General features: G+C 41.8%; 1 protein-coding gene across 4 annotated transcripts in view; it reads left to right on the plus strand.

Annotated features, from left to right (window-relative positions):
- Positions 1-23,037, plus strand: part of foxp4 (forkhead box P4) — a 116,161-nt gene that overhangs the window by 59,846 nt on the left and 33,278 nt on the right. For 2 of the 4 annotated variants that reach the window (XM_057362132.1, XM_057362134.1), the window contains 3 exons: positions 8,966-9,088; positions 14,522-14,656; positions 19,919-20,072. In XM_057362132.1, the coding sequence (XP_057218115.1) occupies positions 8,966-9,088; positions 14,522-14,656; positions 19,919-20,072 (412 nt within the window). The remainder of the gene's footprint in view (positions 1-8,965; positions 9,089-14,521; positions 14,657-19,918; positions 20,073-23,037) is intronic. The other 2 variants (XM_057362133.1, XM_057362135.1) reach the window with 2 other exon arrangements.

Genomic DNA, 23,037 nt, shown 5'->3' on the forward strand with positions numbered 1-23,037 from the left:
CAACAGGCTGACGGTAAATGACTGCCAGTCGGGTTAACTCCTTTGCGGGGCCATTTTACAGATGTGAATGAAGCTTAACGAACAATGAAATCTTTTGCTGCCGGATAATTAGATTTTTCCTTTTCATAGTTGCTAAAGGAGGCAGAAGTTTAAAATTACAGAGTTTTATTTGACAGACTATACCAGAACCTTGACCAACAGGTTCCTCCCTAAAAGCTTAAATCATTCATTTTTATAATCGTCTATTTGCATCTCATTTTTACGTTTTTAAATGTTTTGATCTTGATGAATCAAAGATTTGTAGATTCTTTGTTTGTGCTCAGTCTATGCAGAAGAGTTTTGTCAATAAGCGTCTTTTAAACTGGTCAAGGTAAGTCTTTGCAGTAAAGTGATTTTAGGATTAAAATAGTTGATCGGTGTTTTTAATTTAAGTTGATTAAAGGAGTGTTGTTTTAGAAGGCACATCCTTATTTTTGCTAAATAGATTTAGTACTATCAGCATAATCAAGACCGCACATATTAATATCTCATCATGCAATGTTACTGTATCTGCGTGTATAAGGTGATGGAAAGGGCACAGCATGCATCACCATGACTGTGTCGACCCATTTTACATCTAGACACACACGCACATGCACACACACACACACACACACACACACACACGTGGCTCCAGTCCCATCTCTGTTAGTAATTGAAAAGAAAAAGTGTCCTCTTTTCATGTATTATTGAGGACCTCGTTTAATTAATAAAAAAAATGAAAAGACTCATTAGAGACATGCTAATTAGTTTCCTTCTCTTGAGTGTTGATAGAGAGGTTGCGTTGCCACGGTAGCGGGTGGGTGAAGGGAATACCACATTCAGATGATCCGATGAATGGGTGATGCCGGTCAAAACCCTCCACCTTCCTCCACCTTTGTGTGTGTGGTCACACCCTTTGGGGTTATTTTTACGGCATGAACTTTGGAAAGCTCTTTGGGTTGCCAACAAAAATTCACATGTCCTGTTTGTTCTTTATCAGCGTAAAACACAATACACTTTGTTATCATGTAAATGTCCACTTATGAGCAGGTTTTGAGAAAGGTCTCTAGTGTTTTTAAAAGAGAATCTCCTACTCTATCAACACCTCACATCAATGGTTGAAAAAGGCTGTCCCTACTGGACGGAGCCCTTGATCTTGAACTATTATTTTTGAAAACTCGGTTTTGTACATTAAGTGGAAATGCTTAGTTGGCACTTTTTTCTTTTTTGAGAGCTTGTTGTGAAGAGAGAGGTTTAGAGCGGGTTACCCAGAATGCAAGAGACCTGACAGATTGAGAGAGAGAGAGAGAGAGAGAGAGAGAGAGAGGGAGAGCCTGTCGAGGTGAGTGAAGAAACACCCAGGGCCGCAGTGGCCGTTTCAGAGTTTGGGTTTGAGCAGTGAAGTGTAAAAGTCCATTTTTATCTGAAACATGAGTGAAAAGTGTAATGAACGCGGTCGATAATGTGCTTTTATATTTCCGCACTCCAGTCATCTCTTCTGTTGTGTTCCACTGGAAATTTGTTGTCATTTTTATTCTGGGGCAGTGAGGCGTTAGATAGAGGCACAGATGTGTGAGGGACGTTTACAGAAAGTAGGGGGCTAATGGAAGTAGGATATGATGGAGGGAGTGGTGGGGGGATTTTCCACTTGAACCCGCCGACTCCGGGCGTTCGCGCTGCGGCGGATTTTCATTTGTCCGAATGCTGTCCGAACACTGTCAGGGAAAGCGTTCCCAAGACGCAGCGCTGCCTTGAGATCTGAACTGGGTGAAAATAAGCAAGTGACAGCCCAGAATGCTCTGCTTCTTCAGAGTCGCTCAGCCCTGCAGCCCCCAGTGGCTGGCTTTTATTACCCCTGCTCAACACACAGCACACACACACAGGCAAGCAATCCCAAACACAGCGCCTGTACCACCATATATAGAAAGAAAAGATATGATGAATACCTGTGGGAGGTAATGGTGATAACTTTGGGGGCAGGGGTAGTACTGGCAGCCATGGGGGTTTTAGATCATTCTGGGACAAATTAGCCCGTGAAAAGGTGGCTGTGTGCTTCTCTGTAGCCTGGAAGACATCATCATTGAGCCACCTGGTAAGAATGCCTGCAGCCTTTCAGCGGGCCTGTTATTAAAATGACAAGCCTCTTTAGCGTCGCGTCCCACTCAATAGTGACCCTTCACTCTCCGCATGCAGGCTAATATCTTCCAGGCTTTTTGAAGGTGGGGACGCGACTGTTTCACCCAGCTCCACTGCCCACCCTTTTTTTATGCTAACCTGCCTGGCTTCCCTTATCGGTTACACCTGAGAAATGTGACCCCCTGCCCCAGCCTGTCAGGATTAAGAGAAGGGAATTATTCTAGTGGAACAGTGGAGGCATTTTGTACTGCTGTCCATGTGATGATAAACATATTCTGCATCGGGGAAAAGAAGATTGTGAGGGTCTGTAATGAGATACCAGGATTATCCGTGTAAGCAAAAACTCAATTGTGTAGAAGTAAATGTACGCATTTTTCCTGAATGAAATATACAATATGCAACCTGATTGGACTTAGAAAAAACAATTGATAAAACAACTGAAAAACAATTTCACGGCTTCACATTAAGGTCTATTTTTTAATATTATTTTAACATATTTTATTAATATTTTACTTTTTTGTCAAAACTGTGATTTAGTAAATACAGGTATTATTTTTTATTTGAATAAATATTATAATCAAATATAGACCACTTTCTGGTTCACGTCCTGTTTGTTTTTTATTTATTTTAATTTTACATTTATTATTAAGTTTTAAGATTGTCTGACATTTTAATTCATTGGTTGTGGCTTTTTTTCTGTTAATGTGTACAAAACGGAAAGTGCTTCTGTTATTTAGGTCTTCCAAACCGGTCTATAAATAAATCATTCTTTTCATGAATAAATATAAAAATATTTCTTAATTAGACATAGCAGACTTAATTCCCGACTTTTTCAAAGCAGTCTTGTGTCTACATCATGGTTTTCTTACTACAGTCTTTGTAATTCTCCTCCACATGTCCCCTTTCCCTCCCTGGTTTGTTTGGGTACAGCCCCCTCCATCCTTGCTCTTCCCGTTTGCCCCCTGTCTCGACCCCTTTCGAGCCTCCATAACCCCAGCTTTAACCTCCACCTCCCTAGATCCATCTTCCCTCCCCGGCCTCTCCCTTTTACCTCGTGCCCCAGCGCTTGGTGTTGGTTTGCGAGGCGATTAATGGCGCTGTTGTGTAAATGAGATGTGACGGCTTGTTTACTGTCTGGGTCCTGCGGGCAGTAAGCTGATGAGAATAACCGTGAATAAACTGATCATAATGCCCATCAGCACAGACTACAGGTATTCTAGTGCACGAGGAAGGAGAATTAGAGAGTGTGAGAGTGGGCAGTATTAGCAGTCCTCCATCGCTGAGGTGAGTAATACTTTTTGACGGGGGTAAACAGCGCTGGAATGTTGTGGCGCATGAGCGCAAATGCCCGTGTGTAATGTCCTTTCTAGTTGTAGTCATCTCTTTGTCATTTTTTTTTTTCAATTATCCCTCCCACTCCAGGGTCCCAGGGACTGCGGTGAGCTTGAAGACGGATTATTTAGATTGACTGTGGTGTTTAGATTTTGATTGTAACTGGCTTGCATCTTTCTAAATTCCACAAGATGATAGTGAAATATTCTTTGATACTGTTGTTGAGTTACTTGGTTTTGGAGACATAGAAACAAAAAAATTGACAACTGTAACCAAAAATTTGCAAATTATTTAACAAAGGAAACAACTGTTTTCTAAACTCTTGTGTGTAAACCAGGACTTCGCCGGAACCTCGCTGTCTTCACAGTTGTAGTAATTCTTTGGCCACCTTTCCACATGAGCGTCACTCCATCATAACTCACACTCTCAAGTCTGAGCCGAGTTCCCTCGCAGTCTTTAAAGCACTAGACCTTTGCGCTCTTCTCTAAATTCTTCAACTTTAAGGGCCCGTTTATCAGATTTTCCCCCTTCTTTATGTGGACGACTATATTATTCCTCTCTAGCTATAAAAAGCCTTTCAAGAACTCAGCCAGTCCCAATTACGCCTTTATGGAGCTGATTTGCCACGTCTGTCCAAAGTTTAGTTACATGTTTTTATATGCTTTTACTTGAGGTTCCTTCGCCCACTTTTCCTCCCCCGGCGCGTGTGTGTGTATATATGTCTTTCTGTATGCACCGCTGCACTACATGTGATAATTACCCTGTAATATGGAATGGCAAAGAATCCTCCAGAGAATAGAGATGCATTCATCATCATCCATTTATTTAAATACCATAATTTAGTGTACGGCTCATTACTGGAAGGTTGACCTTTTTCAAAATGAAGAACTCGCCTTTACCTCTGTACTCGATGCCTGGTTTCCTTTTTTTTTTCTTTGGGAAAATGCTAATGCTGAAAAATGGATGTGGTGATAAAGGATGTATAGCCGTCTGTCTGCAAATCCAGGTGAAGCAAGCATCGATTACCCTCTGCAGCTCTAAAATCTATTCTTAAACATCAAATAATTTGAGTGTCCTCTTCGTTAAAGCAGAACCGGTTGCAACTCTTCGCTAAATGCATAGAGATGCTTCATATATCAACGTTAATGGAAGCAGATTGAATTTAGGAGCACAGGTGAAACTGCTTGAGGAACGAAAACGCCTGCAGAATGCTTTTTAGAGCAAATGGTTTTAGTTTAATGAAAGTGAGTCATCTGGCAGGTTGACAGTACTGTATATTGTGCTCAGAACGAGCGATATTTAAACACCTTCGCTGGGTTGGTTTTAGACCCCAGTGTCGGGGTCTGTCTGCGGGTGTCGTGTTCGGGGTCGCGAGAGATTCAAATCATTGCCCGCGCGTCTGCGTTTTCAGTGCGGTTGATAAAAGCGATTGTAATTTATCAAGAACGAAAAAAGGAAGGAGCACATTAAGACTCATTGGAATGCAGCCTCTGTCCGTACTACTTCCTTTATGACCCTCCGGGACGCATCGCTCTTCTTGCGCCTCGGCTTCCCTCTCTTCCTCATTTCCCATCTCTTCTCTTTGTTAATCAGTTAAACTCGCTTTTCAAATAGCACCTCTAATTACTGCTTCACTCCCTTCGAACGCCCGTCTCCCCTGCTGCTCTCTCTCTTAGCCTGTCTCTCTCCCTCTCCCTCTCTGTATTGAAGCTGACCCCTGTCAGTAGTGGGTAGCTGTACGTGGCGCGTGTGGACAGCGCTGGTGAATCTTAATGGTGGTGGGAGGCTCCAGAGGCGCCAGTGAAGCTGGCTCATTAGCAGACAGTCACATATGTATGGAGAGGGGTTTAGGGACGGCCATCGTATACACACCCTTTATTGTGATCACTTCAACACACAAAACTGTTGAATTCATGCATTGTGGTCTAAAACGTCTGGAGAGGGAGGTTTACATGTGTTGATTGGGTACATTTATCTCTGATCAGATAAATGAGATGCATTTAGTCAGCTTACTGGAAATATAAGGTCAAAGATCAGTCACCTGCAGATGACCCCGTGACCCCTAACTTCTGATTGGTGAATGCCTGTGCATGTGGGTTTAAGTGAGAAAGCCTGGTTCGGTTTAATTTTCCCCCCAAACATTAAATCATAAATATGATTTCAAATTCTTATCTGCTCAGTTGGTCGAATACATCGCATCTCAACTTCAACATCACCTCCAATATAAAAGATCTCAACTTTCATCCCATTGTTTTTCAAATATAGTAAATGAGTTTTCAGGCTTGATCATTCACAGCATGGTGCTCATCGAGCCAAACATCCCTCTCGTTTTCCTTTCCTGTTGCATGTTAATTTAAAGAGAGGGGGTGGGGGAAATGGAGGAAAAAATTAAATGCATTTAATAAATGCCTGACTTCAAATGGTTGAGGTTTCGTCTCCTCTATTACCGGGTCTATTCAGCTCCAAATGAACGGGGGGAATCATTTATGGCGAGAGACAAAGCCGAATGAAAATATAATTCCGCATTGTGCCGTGCTTTTGTCAGCGGCCGTCAAGTCCCTAATGGTGCGCTTTTGTTTTCGTGCGCTGCTCTGAAACCGTAGTGTCGAATTGCACGCTCCGCTCGTGGTGTGTAATGGCCCGCCTTTGTGATATTAGATTATAGGGGCAATTAATGGCTTCAAACCTTAACAACTCAGCATTCAGTCTGCTCGTCAATCCCTCTGTCGTGCTGCAATAGAAGGTGTTATAACTCTGGTAATTATTACGCCTGCAACTTGAAAATGTCAATGAACGTGTGTATAAAATAGAATGTATGGGTTGTCACCGCGGGAGAATGGGATGCAGAGGAGCAATTAATTACCGGTTTTCATTTCGCTCTTTCCCGGTGACAAGCAGCCACGCGTGGCAAATTGGCGTGACGCCAGGCGCCCGACGCAGTGAGCCCCCTCTTTGCCCTATCTTGCGTTCTTCTTCTCACCCCATATTCACACAAAAAAACACAGACACAACAGTCGTTCTGCTGTGAGTTGTCGGGGCCCTCAGGTTGTATGTGGCACCTGGCTTCGTTTCAAACACCTCTTGCGCTCTGGGTGCACATGCTCCGTTTCAAAGCCGTAATTGCAGGGTCATTGATGTTTTAACCCTTTAAACAAGACGACGGAGTGGCGTGCCAAAATGATGGCAGCGGACAACACATCAAAACGCAGCTTAAATATGCCCACGCTTGCTAGCTTTAGCTTTAAGCGCTAGTCTAACCTGCGTCACACCTATAATTAATCAAGGTGAATGGCACGCCTGCTCATAATATGCGTCTCGGTCACACAAGGTAAAAGAGTACGTGAGTTTGCCTCTTTGTCTCCATCACAGATGCAGGGAAGGATTTGAAGAGTGTGAGGACATGGGCTGCTTGTTTGATTGCGATAGGAACGTTTGCAATAAGCATTGGACAAGGCCCGCCGGTCGCGCTCCCGCGCTGATAACCGCGCTCCTCGAGCGCTCGCGCAACGAAAGCTTTTATCCCTCTCAACCCATGAGAAATGGAGACAGCGTTCGTATTTACCGCCAATCTTGTTTACAAAGTCAAATCAGCTCTTTACAGATTTAATTTGCGTCTGACAGCTCTCTCTCTTTCTCTTCGTTTTTCTTCTACTTATCTCGCCCTCTCTCCCTCCTTTTTTCCCTTCTCGTGCCCCTCCTCGCCGAGCCCTCGAGCTGTGAATAGATAAATGGCAGAAAATATGAGCGCTCAGGCGGTACATGAAAACAAATGAATGCAGATATCAGATCGGACTGGCAGTGGACTGGGAAGTCGTCACAGCGGTGCCTGTCTTTTTTATTCCCTTTAAGTGGAAAATGTAGATTAATGTACATATTATGCGGGAGGGTAGTTTGCGCTCGTGTGTCAGGTTTAAGTCAGCCGTTGCCTGTAAATAGCTTTATTTTTATTGAGCAGTTGCATGAAGATGATCAGTTCTGGCCCTTGAGCAGTAAATAGGAAAATAAATGGAACGCCACACAGCGGCTGCGCGTGCGTGTGTGGGCGCGCGTCATTGTGAAAGATCGCTAGCTGCATTCGAGGAAGCAGCCGCAAGTTGTACTAGTGGAAATTGTTGGCCCGTTAAAAAGCTGCCCATAAGTTCACAGAGTGGCTAGTCCCACTGCCTTAAAGTATGTAATCATGTACAGGCAGCCTGCCTCTCTCTCTCTTTCAGTTTTGTCAATACCTCTCTCACCCTTTCTCTCTTTCTGCATATGCTGTAAGATAAGCATCATGCTTTCCTTCTTTACGCCTTGTTCGTGTCTAGCAAATTGCACTCTCTATTCCACACTGTTGCAAGTCGCTTCCTGTCGATAGTTATCTTATCGCACTGTTTGTTATTTTTGCCAGAGATGTGATTCTCTAGATAGCAAATCATAATAATATGTTTATTGAAGTACTTTCAAGCTGATAAAGACTAGATACTCGAGGGAAGATTTGAGCAACAGTTTTTTTCTCGCTATCGCTCTGCTTTGGAAAAGCTGCCAGGGTTTTACAATGCAAGCAGTGTGGAGCTCTATTGTGTCAACAGGGATGATGTTTTGTGTACTCATTTTGTCGTGGCAGGATAAAGAGTTAATTAAAATGAAGAACAACATTCCTTTATGATGTTTGAGAGATAGAGAGACACAGAAAAGCCTTTGTATCTAGTTAAGGTGTGGGGACACAGAGGTGTTGTTTAAAGCAGTGCTTTTGTTGAAGGATTTAGATTTTACGTAGGAGAGCAAGTGACAACCCAACACAGTACGACAATTGTTAAGTAGGAAACGTAGCATTTCAAATGAAACGTTACAATGAACGTTTTTTATTTTCCAACTTACGTGCTTATGCATAAACGGCACAAGCCAAACAATATGCACAAGGTTAACATGACATCAGGCTAAATTGTATTAATAGTAAGCAAATTGCTGACAGTTTGACAATTGTATACATTTTAGATGCAGTCCATGAGTAGGGAAAGTGCTCTCTTGTTTCTTATATGAATTAAACAGGCATTTTATGTAGCTTTGCATAACTATACAGTTAGTTGCATTTTGTATTGATTGCTGTCCGAGACCCAAAAACTCATCCCTTAAAGTGATAGTTCACGCAAAAATGAAAATTGTCATTTCAAACCTGATTGACTTTCTTTCTTCTGCAGAACAGTAGAAGATATTTTGAAAATGTTGTAAACTGGACCCCATTCTCATTCATTGGTTTTGTGTCCATACAATAGAAGTGAATGGGGTCTAGTGCTGTTGTTCGGTAACCAACTTTCTTCAAAATATCTTCTTGCGGAAGAAAGTCATTAAGGTTTGAAATGCCAAAAGGGTGAGTAAATGATGACGGAATTTTCATTTTAGGGTGAACTATCACTTTAAGAACCACAGATATTGTGATAACATGTATAACTGTGTACATCGCCACTTATCTCCGGGTCTCTTTATTATGTCATAGGTGCCGGTATCCATGGCGATGATGACCCCACAGATGATAACTCCTCAGCAGATGCAGCAGATCCTCTCTCCACCTCAGCTTCAAGCTTTACTTCAACAGCAACAAGCCCTTATGCTGCAACAGGTATCAAACACACACGGGCACCTCTCGCAGCTGTTCTCCTCTTAGGCAGTCGCCACACACAGAGCTTAAAACAATATTTGTAAATGTCTGGACTGCTCAGACATGACATGCCCTCACAAAACCACACAAAAAAGTACATTTAGGCCGTTGGTGTGACCTAGTTTTATTGGCTAATCAAAATCTTACGCCATTTACAACTCTGTTCGCCCTATATTCCGAAAGGGTGAAACTGTGGTAGTTGGGCCAGATTAATGCAAAACTAAAATGAAAAATTTCACCCTGTTAAAATTGATACCAAGTTGGCACCAAAAATTATGTTATGTTATCTTAATTATTTTATTAAACAAACATTCACACTTTTACAAATTTAGAATGATCAGTATACACACATGAACAGTTTGTTCCACAGTTCCTTAAGAAAACTTTTGCTCAGGCCGTTTGTTTTACGCCTGCCAACTCAACACGGTGGTTGAAAATTTTGTGCAAGGACCGACGTCCTTCACTTGTACAGCTGTTAGCAGAGCTTTTATAGACTGCTGAAGGGCCGCGCAGTAAATGCACGCTGCATTCACGTGCGGTTCCCGTTAATAGAGTGTGAGTGTTGATGTCAAAGTGTGTAATGTAATCGCATTTCAGAAACACACTGTTACTTTGATTGCATCCTCACAGGCATGCCCAGAATCATATCTTTCCCGGCTTTGATATTTACTGGCTCCGGCGTTTATATACAGTGTTTACTAGCATACTAGCGTCGGCAACGCCTTCTTTGGCTGGTGCCGCTACACGTTGACTTGCCGGCGGTCAGAGGCAGCTTATGTTAGAGCAAGGACACCAGTTTCTCACACAGCTGCGAAAACCAAACTACTCCGTATCTCTTCTCACCTACCCTTCTCTCCTTCTCTTTCATACTTTGTGTTTATTAGTTGCACAGCCTCTGCTATCTCGCTGCGATATCGCCTGGAGGCCAGAGGTGCGGCCCCTGCACAAACATGAAGAAACAAACAACTCAGTTTTTCGCACGTCTCTCAAATATTTAGCATAGCACCTCCGTCGTCCCAGAAATCCGCACACCCTCTGCCCCGCGACCTTTCCACATTCCGCCCGGGCAGAAAATGGGTCAGGCACCACTACGAAACCTCGTCCCCCGATAAAAAACGATTTTTTAAATAGTTTAAACAGAAAAAAAGAGTTTTCTCTTAAATAAATGATAGAAGTTTTGGCTTGACAGAGAGCAGAATTGATTTAATAATAAGGGGGAGGCGGCTGCTCTAGGCGACTGTAAATTGCACCGAGCAGATCCAACAAATTTATCAGTAGTCACTTGCAGAAATCAAAATTCAGCTGTTTGAGGAAGAAACTCATGGCACTTTCGCCTCCCCTCTCCCACTTTATTCCACTCGTTTTTATTCTATTTTTAACGAGGATTTTGAAATTGAAATAGTGACTGTTCATGGGCCGTTTTACATCTCCAGTAAAAGCCAGTGGGTTTAATGGTTTTCACTGGTGATGAACCATGTGAGAAGCAGCTCTTAATGCTCACTATCACACAAATGGCAAATGGAGCAATCAAAGTGCCTGCCAACACACACACACACACACACACAGCAATCTGTCCCTGATCTCATCCCAGTGTGGGTGGGTGAATGAGTGGGTTTCGGCTTTTCTGCATGTGAATACCTTTACAAGCAAGATTTTACATACAAAGACTGAGCCTGCGAGAGAGAGCGAGCGTGTTTATGTATGCGTGTGCACTTATGCATGTGTGAGTTAACCTTTACATCCCTCCAACCCTTAATTATAGCCCAGCTGATATATTTTCCTCTTTTTTTATCCCCCTCTCTGCTGTTAAGTAAAGCCAAGGTCACAATAATGGGAATATAAGGTGAATGCTTTTCAAGGCATGCGAATCAAATCATTAAAAAACCCTTAATTATTCTTTAATTATTCCCACAACTATTCAGCTTCATATTGGCATGAATAAAAGGGGTAATGAGTGGACGAAAGGCAGAGACGACAGGCGGGCGGCAGCGATGCGTGGAGGAGAGTTTAAACTCGACCCGCAGCGAGACAGAAAAAAGGGCAACATATTGCAAGGAATGTGTTTAGCGTGTTAAATGGAGTTTAGCTTCTCACTCTACGGCTCGCTGGCTTCCTCTGCTCAACAGGACCCGGGCTCGGCATCTGATATGCAGGTAGCTCACCTTCAATATCCTGTAAAGTTGGAAAGCGGTAGACATTCAGAGACGCAGTGGTGTGAGGTGGCTTTTGAAGCATGCAGACTGAGTTTTTGTATTGCAGGAAAGGGAAACTGAGCTGTGGTAAAGAGAAGATGATTTTAAAGCGAGGATTTGTGTACGCTCGGGTTAGCGCAAGGCAAGATTCCCTGAAAATTTTGAGGAAAGTAGGAGTCAAAGGAGAGAGATATCTGTCAACCCCTCCTAGCCCATCATAGTTGTCTTTTTTTGTTTACAATACATAGGTCAGTAACAATTGAAGGCCATTCTGGTTGGTTTAATTGCATATGTATGCCTACATTTATTTTATTTCTATATATTTAAAATTTTAATCTGTATGTAGCTCACTATTAAGAACCTCTTTCCTCACAGCCTTGAGTAATCCAGCATTAACCTATCTGTAAACATTATGTGTGATAAGGAGTTAATGGGAGTGTCATTATTCTACTTTTCTTCACCAGCTGTAGCCGGCGTCCCCCAGGCGCTCCTGTAAGGCCCTGGTGTGTCCGAGGGGCCCGCACTCTGCTCCTTCGGTCAAGATGTACTTCCATGTCAGATAGGTCATCTGTGCGAAACCGAGATTTTAATCTTAATAGGCTTTCCTGAGTAAATTAATAATCTGAAAGTAAAACAAACAGCGGCCGGTCCGCGGTGGCCGCTGCGGTTAGTCAGAGCTACAGTTTGAGATGTGTAATGACAGTGTTACTGGGTGTAAGCCAGTCCTGTGTTAAGAGTCTGTAAAATATAGCTACTAGCGCTAATAGCCAAAAGTAAACATGCTAGCGCAACAGAAAGCCTTTTCATGTTTTCTCTCCTTTAAATAAAAACATTTAAATGTTTTAATACATTTTGCAAAAAAAATCTCACACATTTACTTCTTTTAGATTAAACGTTTTAAACATTTACTTTTTACATTTACTACGTTTTCAGGTGAGCATCAAGCGCACACCTGGTCAGGGTCTGGTCTGGTCTGGTTCAGTGCTATTTATAAAAAACTTTTCATTTGGTCTTTTATGATATTCTGGTTACTAGATAGGATAAGTCTACGTTTTGTCATTTATAGCAAACCCCAAACTCACTGAAATAGGGCAGTAAAGATTTGAATTATAAAACATACAGTTTGATAACACAAAAAAAACTTATAATAAAGATAATTGTGTTTTCTACCTTGGACAAAAAATAATTTTGACATAGGAACTAATTATTTGCTTTTTTTTTGCTTTTTCTGCTGAAATTCTCATAACTGTAACGTGTCCCGATTTGACTGAGTGCATATATGTTGTAATTTAACAGAGCAAAATGGAAATATTCTGGAAAAAAACAATTGGATGTTCATAGACGTTCTCAAATTTAAAAATCACATGACAGAATATTCATGTTTAATAAAAATGAAGAAATAGTGGAGGAAAGAAGTGTCCATGACTGATATTCTCATCCTCCGTAACCTATATAAGATATTTACATTAAGTTTAATTTTATGTAAAGAAACACATCTACTAGTACTTTTCAAATGGCTAAGAAGTTAACAGATTACTTTATATTTTTCTAGTTAGATACTTAATATTCTCTTGTCACACTGTATACACGACTTTTTCCCTTCTCATTACCGATACAGGTAGTTTTCCACATTTAAAGAAATTCTACATGTATAGTATTCTATAAAAATAAAATTCATTAATATCTTATCTTTTAGCAAAACATGCTATGAGATTGACAGTTTTAAATGGTTACGGTAATGAGAATTTTTAAGGCCTTTTTTTACTTTTTAAAATGGTGTTAAACTGTCAGTAAAAGTGTAGAAATGAATTCCTTTAAACATATCATACCTTGTTTTAAATGCCTATAAAGGAAATTTGTTTTTAAGGATTTGTTGTTTTTAAGAAAATCATGTATGACATCTTGAAAGCAAGATTTCATGAGAATCACCAGAATATGAGTTATAATAATACTGATGTGTGCACTAGATACACTTTCAGCATTTCCTCTTGAGGTTTTTCTTTCAAAGAATTAATAAGTGATGTAATGTAAATGATTAATCCTATGTGCACTGTTTGCCCAACACACGCCTGTTTTCTTTTCCGTTTTGTGTAATAGATGCATTGTTCGAATGAAACATACCTCACCGCACACATTCACTATTTCATTGACTCCCACATGCCTCTGACTGTTCCCAAAGCGTTTAATCAGAGTTGGCAAGGTGTGCCATGGTGAGCCATGGTGAGGTGTTTTATTTTGATAAAGCACAGGTCTCTGTTTACCTGTGTATGGGAGATAGGGGCCCATTCAGCTGAGCTTTGAATCAGTAACCAGTGTGTAAACACATTTCTTGTGTTTTATTAGCCTAACACAAACCCCTCACGCAAGCAAACGGGTTAACCGCCTGCCAGAGAAACATGGCAAAATGGGCTGTTTTGTTTTAAAAACCCTGATTTTGTATTAAATAAATTTTATTACATATAATTGCAAGATTAGCAGCTTTGGTTAGGCAGATGTCTGCATTTCAAATCTCTCAAGATGCTCGAGGCAAAAAATGTCATTTTTCTGCTGATCTTTTACTGGCTTCTACCACCTGCGCCCCGATCGTAACTTTTACTCAAGGGGTAACAAAAGCTGCTCTCAGATCAGCGGCGAAAGGCAAGCTTCCCCAGTGCTTTCCTAGACAGGTGTTGTGTGTTTCAGTTCAGTCAATCATAAATAAGGCTGTCTCCACTCTGTCAGGTTTGCCACGTCAGGAAAAAGGTGGACAGATGATTTACAAGACGCATTCATACGCCACCTGCCAGGTGTGTTAGATGCCTTTTAGAGGAATGCTGAGAAAAGATGAATATGCCTTATTATGGAGGCACTTTAACCCTTAAGCGAGAAGCTGATCTTGTTTTATCCTGTTTTCATTTTTTTTTATGCCTGTAGTTTTAGTCAAAGGCAACTCTTTGCACTCTGATACCTCATTCTGGATAACCGGTGTCATGTGATTGATTTGATAGCAGCAAATATTTTTCAGTTTAAGAGAATGTAGTAAGGCTTTCCAGAATTCTTGTTAAGTGAACAAGTGATTTCCAGTCATGGCTACAACATACATGTAGCCATAGCCCAGCCCATTTTGTTCTGTTAAATAAATAAATGAATCACTAAACACTCAATATTTGTTTAAGCTGAGATAATCAATGTCCATTCTTTAATTCTCTCTCTCTCTCTCTAGCTGCAAGAATACTATAAGAAGCAACAGGAGCAGTTGCACCTCCAGCTTCTAGCCCAGCAGCAGCAGCAAGCAGGGAAGCAGGCCAAAGAGGTGAGGAAGCCCCGCCCACCCTACTTCACCCTCACTGCACCCCACGTGAGCATCCTCAAGATTTCTTTATAAGGCTAGAATAAGTGATATGTGAAATGACTGAACAGTGACATGCACGAGCCAGTCAACATAGTCCTATTGAAGGCTGTATTCATTGAGCCTTACATGAAATACCCACTAGCAAAATACCATGCGTTTTCATTCTCATATCCTCTCAACAACTCGATTGCGTTTTGTGTATTGGGCAATTCAAAAATGCGGATTAAGACGTTTGGGGAATATGGATTTTCATTTCTTAGCTGTCGACCAAAGTCATGCTCCAAACCTTACCACGCTAATACTCGTTAAGTATTAATTTACAAGTCGCCGCTTGCTAAGCCTAGTGGAAAATCCCTATTACAAGCCACTATGGTGGAGATGACGAGTTTCTTTAATTGTCAATTAAGGAGCTGAGGGGGAGAAGGACCTGATCTGGGTAATGAAGGTGAGGCGGAATCATGTTGGATCATGAAGGGATAAGACTACAGCACAACAAAGGCGGAGACGTAATCGCCCGTCTGCGCGCCGTGGGAGACGGGAAGATCTGCGTTAATCTGCCGGTCAAATGGAATCCAAACTTGCACGGCATGTGTGTCTGTGGCATGAACTATATATGATGCAATTTGACCGAGCGTTTGCAGCTACAGAAGACTTTGCGTCGAGATTAGCAGATTAGCTGCTGGCAAGATGCAGGTTTTAGATCTAGAACAAGGGGGATTGTGGGGAAAAACTATAAGATCATTAAAAAAAGACCGGTTTGTACAAACTAGTACATCAGAAAATAAGAAATCGGATATGTTGTAATGGTCTAGCACAACATAATGCCGTGCATCTCATCGCGTATTGGTTTAAAATTGCCTTATTTGGATTGCAATATAAAAAGTTGCTGGATATCGACATGTGCAAAATGTGGTTGTATCAGTTAAGAGTTAAACATTAGCGGCTTATTCGTTGTAAATTTTAACGGCAAACAACAGGTTAATTATTAGCTGAACTGTATGTGTGTGTGGCTGAAAAGGAATGAGCTCTTGACTTCATAGCAGGTGAAAGAGACTGAGGCAAGCAGTTGGAGGGGGTGGATGCTATAGGCCATGGAGGACAGGGATTAAGACTGCTAGATATCCACCAGACAGCATCATGACTGATAGAGCAAATGCGTGGCCAATGCACAGGTTGCTCGAAACACACACACGCGGACCGCCACGCACACACGCTCTCTTTAAATGTGACATTTCCCACAGATAGTCAAGGAACGTGACAGAGAGCGAGAAAACAGGGTTGAAAGTGAGAGGGAGGGGAAGAGTTTAAAAAAGCTTGGCTAACCTTATTCGAGGCCTCTGGAGTTTTTCAGATATTTTCCCTTATTAAATATTAGAGCAGGGGAGATGGTGTACTCGTGGAGTGGAAAGAGGCAAGAAAATTAAACTGGGAGAGCAGCGGTCAGCTATGATCTCCTGCGAGTCGGCTCACGTTTATTCAAGGCTTTTGTGTTAGCGTGTAGGCCAAAAACATACGCTGTGCAAGTACGTAAGTGCAGATGAGGGATAGTTCACCCAAAAATGAAAATTCATTATTTACTCAACCTTACGTCATTGCAAACGTATGACTATCTTTCTTCTGCAGAACACAGGAGAAGATATTTTAATGAAAGTTGGTAACCAAACAACTTTGGCCCCCATTGACTTCCATTGTATGGGCAGAAAACCACTGCGACATTTCTCAAAATATATGTTTTTGTGTTCCACAGAAGTCAGAGTCATATACATGAGGGTGAATAAACAATGACAGAGCTGTTTTGGGGTGATCTATCCCTTTAAAGCCTTGTAGTTCATGTATTCTATATTGTGAGTTTAGGGCCTTAGTGTGCGTGAGAATCTTGGTTATGGAGATAAGATTAAGTTAAGTTCTAAACATGAATGGGTTCCAGAGTAACACAGAAAGTTAAACAAGATAAAAGTATGTCGGTTTAGTCTGTTTAAGGTTTTGTGTCTGAATTCAGTGCCTGAGTGTGTGTGTGTATGTGTATGTGTGGGTGTTCATGTTTGTATATCCCGGTGGGGACCTAAACCTGAATGCACACCAACTCATGGGGACTCGTGTCACTGTGGGGACCAAAATTGAGGTCCTCGTGAGCACAAAAGCTTATAAAATGTACAGAACAATCATTTTTAATAATCTAAAAATGCAAAACATTTTCTATGATCTTTAGGTTTAGGGGTTGGGGTAGGGGATAAAATATACAGTTTGTACAGTATACAACTCATTACGCCTATGGACTGTCCTCACGGAGATAATAAACCAGACATAGGTGTGTGTGTGTGTGTGTGTGTGCGCGTGTGCATGTGTGTGTGTGTGCGTGTGTGCGTGTGCGTGTGCGTGCGTGTGTGTGCGTATGTGTGTGCTGTGCGTGTGTGTGTGTGCTTGTGTGTGTTTGTTGTCTGTCGTGTAGTGATGTAGCGGCAGGCCCCTAGGGACGAGTACACTGACAGTGCTGGACTAAAAGTGAATCAGTCAGGCGTGAGGAGAAGAAAGAAAAGAGACCAACCGAAGAATGTGTGGCGTTTCTCATCCCTTTAGACTTCTTTAAAAACCCTTCTCCTCATAAACCTCTTTTTCTTTTTCCACCGTGCCACTGCCCCCATGTAGACTCGCGGGACGACACAGCCGGCAGCAACGGTACACAGCTCATTCGCGCCTGCGAGCAGTTATCGACACACTCGCAGCTGCCCAGAAACACACCGCCGCCTCAAAACACTAATCACATCTCTGGCCATAATACCAGCTCCTCAAGCAATGCTGTTTTCAATAGATTTTATTTTCATTCGTCATTATTAGCGTAAAATTTCAATGTTCATGGAAAGCGGTTTGTTCAAATTGGATGCTGAAACTTTGGACTTTGTTTTCGTAAAGTGCTTGTAAATGGACTGATGACACGTTAGATACTCTCTCGGTAAAAGACGCTTTAATTGCCGCCCGTGTCGCTGCCAGTCAGCTCGGCTGGGTTGAGAGGTGAGATAGATAGGAGGAGTGAAAGATGGTTTCCACACACATTTGTGCATCATGAATCCAGACTTTTGCGCCTTTTCTGTTTTTTATTGTTTGACTCTCTCTCTCTCACTCCTTCTCTCTCTCTTGGCTTGACGGTTGAGCCGTGGAGTCACCCTGGAGTCAGTCTAATGAAGTAGCGCTGTCAGTCGGGCCTGGCGTGCCCAAACTCTGTTTGATGTGCTCATAAATCAAGCTGACAGGCCTGTTACTCCGCTAGCTTCAGCCACTCAACTGCATCTAATGTAAACAGCGTGCAGACACAATGTGTTAAAGAACTTGAACTGTGTCCCATGGCACCGAAACAGGGAGGGAAATAGAAAGGAGAGAAAAAGATGGGCGGAGAGGAGTAAGAGCGATGGACGGGAAGTGGGAGGAGGGATAGACAGAATTAATATTGCCGTTACCCCACTTCCCTTCATTCGGTCTTGTGTTAAGGAGCAGGTATGCTTTTTCACGTAGAGCGGGACTTTGTAAAAGTTGCCCTGTCTCGAAATCTAATGAGCCATCTGAAGAGGGAGCCTTTTAAGTGTGCTCCCAAATCAATCCAAAATGAGAGATTATTTGAAGAGAAATGTTCACTGTTAATAAAATTATATCTAATTCAGTAAAGAAAGTACTGTATAAAAAAACAGTTCATTGTTATTAGAAATGGCTTTGCACCGTGCTCGCATGTCAAACTCAAATGTCTCCCTTTTTATAAACCTATATAGACAAATCAATCACTTCCACGACTGTAAAAATGCAGTTTAAGGAGGCATTTGCCAATGTTGGAGAAGGTCACAAGGTTTTAGAACAGAGCAAGTGTGTTTTCCTCTTTCAGCTGAGGTTGACCCGTGTGGCCCTTTCCCATGAGGCCTTGCGCCCCGGGCGGCAGCCTCAAACACTTCTCTGACAGTGAGATTAAGAAACTACCTTTAATTCTTTTTATTTTTATTTTCCTACCCTTCCTTTGACATTTTCCCCCCCTCCACACTTCTCATCTGTTATCTGGAAAGAGATAAGGCCCATCTCTCATTTGGGGAACATCAAAAAGCATGTAGCTGGAAACAGTCGGGCCGGTTCAGGAAGGAGGACATTTATCACAGCGAAACCGCCTGACCTTATCACCGCATGCCATGTATTCCATAGCACTTACCCTTAAACACACAAACACACTGGACATCCCAAATCGTAACCGTTTTTCTTCTGAAATGAACACTTATCTCTTTTTTACTTTTGAGGGTGGAGTTTTTCAACAAGGATTTCACAAGCACTCTACCCTGTCTGCCATTGTTCAACCTAACAGATCCAAACTGCTCAAACACTATTGGTTGAGTCAATGTTACCATGTCAGGCCACTCAAACAAAACAATGTATTTTAACATGTAACAGGCACTTCTTCCTCCCATCTGAGTGTGTTTTAGCCTTTTCCACCTCTGGCCAAACATCAGGAATTTTCACTCTCGTGTCTTGTTTTTATCTAGTTTAGGCTTTGTCTTGGGGCTCACAGTGCTTATGTCCTACGTAATAAAACGGTTCAGTCATTTTTTCATCTCTTTGTTAACCATCACAACATGTCTGCGAGCACAGAGAGAAATCTCTCGAGGGCTGAATGAGATGACTGTCCATATGCTTCGAGACCCATTTATGAAACAATGAAAGAGAGCTTGATGCACGGTTATCGAGTTTCACAAAGCAAAATGTTCCACACAGTGAAAAACCCCAAGCCTTATCGTAAAATGATAAACATCTGATCTCTTCTAATCTGCGAGTGTGCTTAACATTGCACGCAGATGTTGTTAGCCGCTGTTTATTGCCGTGTTAATTATGCGCCGACCGCATGCTAACAGATTACTACACGCAGGAATGAACAAGCGAGTTTGCGAGTGTGTCTGGTGTCGACCCCAGACCACATGGAACTGTCTCTCAGATTAATGCGTTATCTCTTAATGCATTAGAGACTTTATTTACAATAGAGTTCCACACTTTGAACCGAGCTCCAGCGTTTTGTTGTCTGCTAGTTGTCGACCGCCACAGGAAGTGCTTTGGTGATTGAAGGGGAAGACATCTCTATTCCAGGATACGTTCTATCTAAACATGTCCCGGACAGGGTTGAAGGCTTATAAAAGCCAATGAGTGTCTCTTTAATCCCTCCGTTTCCATCCTGGAGCTTGCCAAACTTTTCCTCTCATGCCTTTGTTTTGTTGTTTAACGTATTTACTCTCTGTCTGTCTCTCTCAGCAGCAGCAGTTGGGGAACAAACAACTGGCTTTCCAGCAGCAGTTGATCCAGATGCAACAATTACAGCAGCAACACCTTCTGAATCTACAAAGACAGGGCCTGGTGAACATACAGCCCAGCCAAGGAGCCGTACCCATTCAGAGCCTGCAGCAAGGTATACCATTCAACCACAGAAAGATAGTAAATACAGTAACATCATTGTGAACCGTTCTTTTGAAGTACAACACTCGTTCTTTGTCTCCATTGGCTGGTCAGTTTTGGCCCTGGGGTGAGGTGCAACAACCACAGGACTCTTAACCTGGAGGTCTGTCTTTTTCACAGCTCTGTCCTCATCCTCAGCTGCCAGAAAAACACACAACCTCTGATTTCTACTTTAGTGCCTATTAAAGGAAAGTGGAGCTGTGGAGGAAATGCAGCGTGCTAAATAAATGCAGCATCTGTGTTCATAACCGTAGCCATGGACCAGATGGCGGTCTCAGACTGAGGCCAGACCTGCATCCACAGCCCACTTATTCTTCCTTAGTCAGCCACACTGCAGACTCACACACATGTGCTCTCAGACTGACCTGCTACTACACATAAAACATGCAAGAGGGTATTATAGTTAAAAGTTTTTTTTTTCAATAGCTTTTATTCAGCGACAGATTTTATTAATTTATTTTATTTATATTTTATTATTATTTATTTGTTTTATTATTTATTTATTTTATTTTATTAGCTTTGGTTTGGTTTCATTAAACTATTTTTTTGGCTGATTTTTTTTACATCTGGTCATTTTAATTCATTAGCTGATATCAGTAAAATGTTTATCACCATTAATATCTTAACTGGCACTTTTATGTTTAATGAAGAAGATTAACATTTTGTACTATAGTGTATTTAAAAAAATAAAATTACTAGTAATTATTAGTAGTAAAATGACTAATCAGATCTAGTCATGATAAAGCATTTTGGATTTCTTTTATATTTTCCTGTTGTTCTTTTATAATATTTATTCCAGTCAGCAAAAATGTTTTTGTTAAAGTTTCACTTTACTTTTTGATAACGGTAATAAAATTGACATGCGCAACAATGCATGCTAATAAAGCTGAATGTAAAAGGGATCTCTCAGTATTCTTCCTCTAAAATTTGGCAGGGGACTACCATCTCAATCTATTAGAGCTGGATGAAGCCCCCTGGAGACTAACTACAGCCATATCCAAAGAGCCACATGTGAAGCTTGTTAACTTAATCAGCTCATAAAGAGATAAAAGCGAAGCTTGATTGTTGGTTTTGTGGAAGGCAGTCATTTGGATAATAGGTAAAATATGCCACAAAATTCACTGGGCTTTGTGTAGGGGTGGCGGGGGGTGCTTATGTGTGTGCGTACGCACGTTCCATACCGCACGCCTGACTTTTACATGGTCCAGACACGCTGGAAGAAAAGGGGGTTTTGATATTTTTTTACTTTTCTTCAACTACATTCTATGTAGTTTTCCAGCTTTCCTTAATTTGTCAATGAGCCTCACCAGAAATGAATCTTGACTGCGAACTGGCCACCGTCTGCCGAAATTAGACACGTCAACTTTACAGGTTCCACGGCGGCCATAACATTACAGGAGTCTCGACAGGACAGAACAAACAGGCAGCCGATTCTAGTTTCCATGCCGAGATCCTTACCGCTCTTGCCGATAGAGCCTCCAATATGATCCAGGTCTTTTATTAAAGCGCTTGACTCTCTTTTTTGCCTATTGCTCTTGACATTTCTGATTATTTCAGTCTTAAGAAAACATAGACTTCGTCATCCAGCATCCTGAGTGGGCCTACCACACACACACACGACTGGTGGAAAAAAAGGAAAAGGAGGAAAGAAAGTTGGGGGAGGTGGAGGAAGGATGCAGGTTCGATGAAAAAAAAATTCACGAAAGCTGTAAACTTTTTGGCATCTTTCTGGCCTAGACCCCCGAACCCACCCACACTGTTGCTTATGTCATTGTTTCAAGGGTATTGAAGAACAGTAAACTCTAGGCTCTTGGAATCCCTTCTTCAAATTCTGCGACAGAGCAGAATCAGGGAATTTCCCCACAATCCCTTCCTGAAGAGAAGCCCTTCATTATGACTGTCCAGCCAACCATGCGCATTCTTCTGGGTAGTCATGCTTGGCCGTAGCTGACGCTGAAAAGGATTTGTTCTCTGATCCGTGGGTGGCACCAACCGTTGTTGTTGTTGTTTTCGTGTTTGTTTGCCATATCGAGTCATTTCCTCAGGAAAGCTAGTGTTATGGACCCGAGTGACTCATTACGGAGTTCAGTAGACAGACGATTAGCTTTTTATTTATTGTGTTTCTTTGCTATGTTCAAACTTACCAGTTGCTGTAATTTTAATTCTCGTCCAAAGGGTGCGTCCGAGATCTGTCGGGTTCAGCTTAACGCTTCGTGATCACCATGCCACACTTTTGTTTAGTGCAGGCCTTTAGATTTGTGGTGCGTGGAGCCAAAGGGGGTCAAAGAAACCGATATGAGCTTCAGTGAGAAAGATTTAAAGTTGCGTTTTAAACGATGTAAATGTGCCATAGATTTCATTTTAAGGCCTCTGAACTCCTTATGAATATTAATTAGGTTAACTATTTGTTGCATACATGCTAAAATACATAATAAAAGATACAGAAAGAACTGATTGGTTGAATTAATGCTGTGATGTCAGGCCACTCAAACAAAGCAATTACAATTTTGGGGGGGAATGAATCTAAAAATGGCTTATTTATAATGCACATCTGCACATTTAACTGGGATGTGAAAGTATTTGAACACAGAAAAAAATAAACTAAAACATTTTCACAGGCTGGCATAGGTTTGGCTCTTTAGTTTTTTCGTGAAAAGCGTGTGAGAGAGAAATAGAGAGTGTGTGGCCGACCACAAGGGAAAACGCCTCACCTACCCCCATGTGTGCGAGTGTGTGTGTGTTTGGAAGAAAGTGAGAAACAAAAACACTTCACTGTAGGTAAACCGCTCCATCTCCACCCTGCGTCCTCCTTCCACTTCCTGTCTTCGGGCTGTTCTTTCACAAAAGTGAATTCTTGCATCCCTCAATCCACAGCAACAGTGACACGCCACCGGATTGGCTCAGTTATTTGCAGGGTC

The sequence above is a fragment of the Triplophysa rosa genome, linkage group LG20 (genome assembly GCF_024868665.1).
Source record: "Triplophysa rosa linkage group LG20, Trosa_1v2, whole genome shotgun sequence".
In the NCBI taxonomy this organism is placed as follows: domain Eukaryota; kingdom Metazoa; phylum Chordata; class Actinopteri; order Cypriniformes; family Nemacheilidae; genus Triplophysa; species Triplophysa rosa.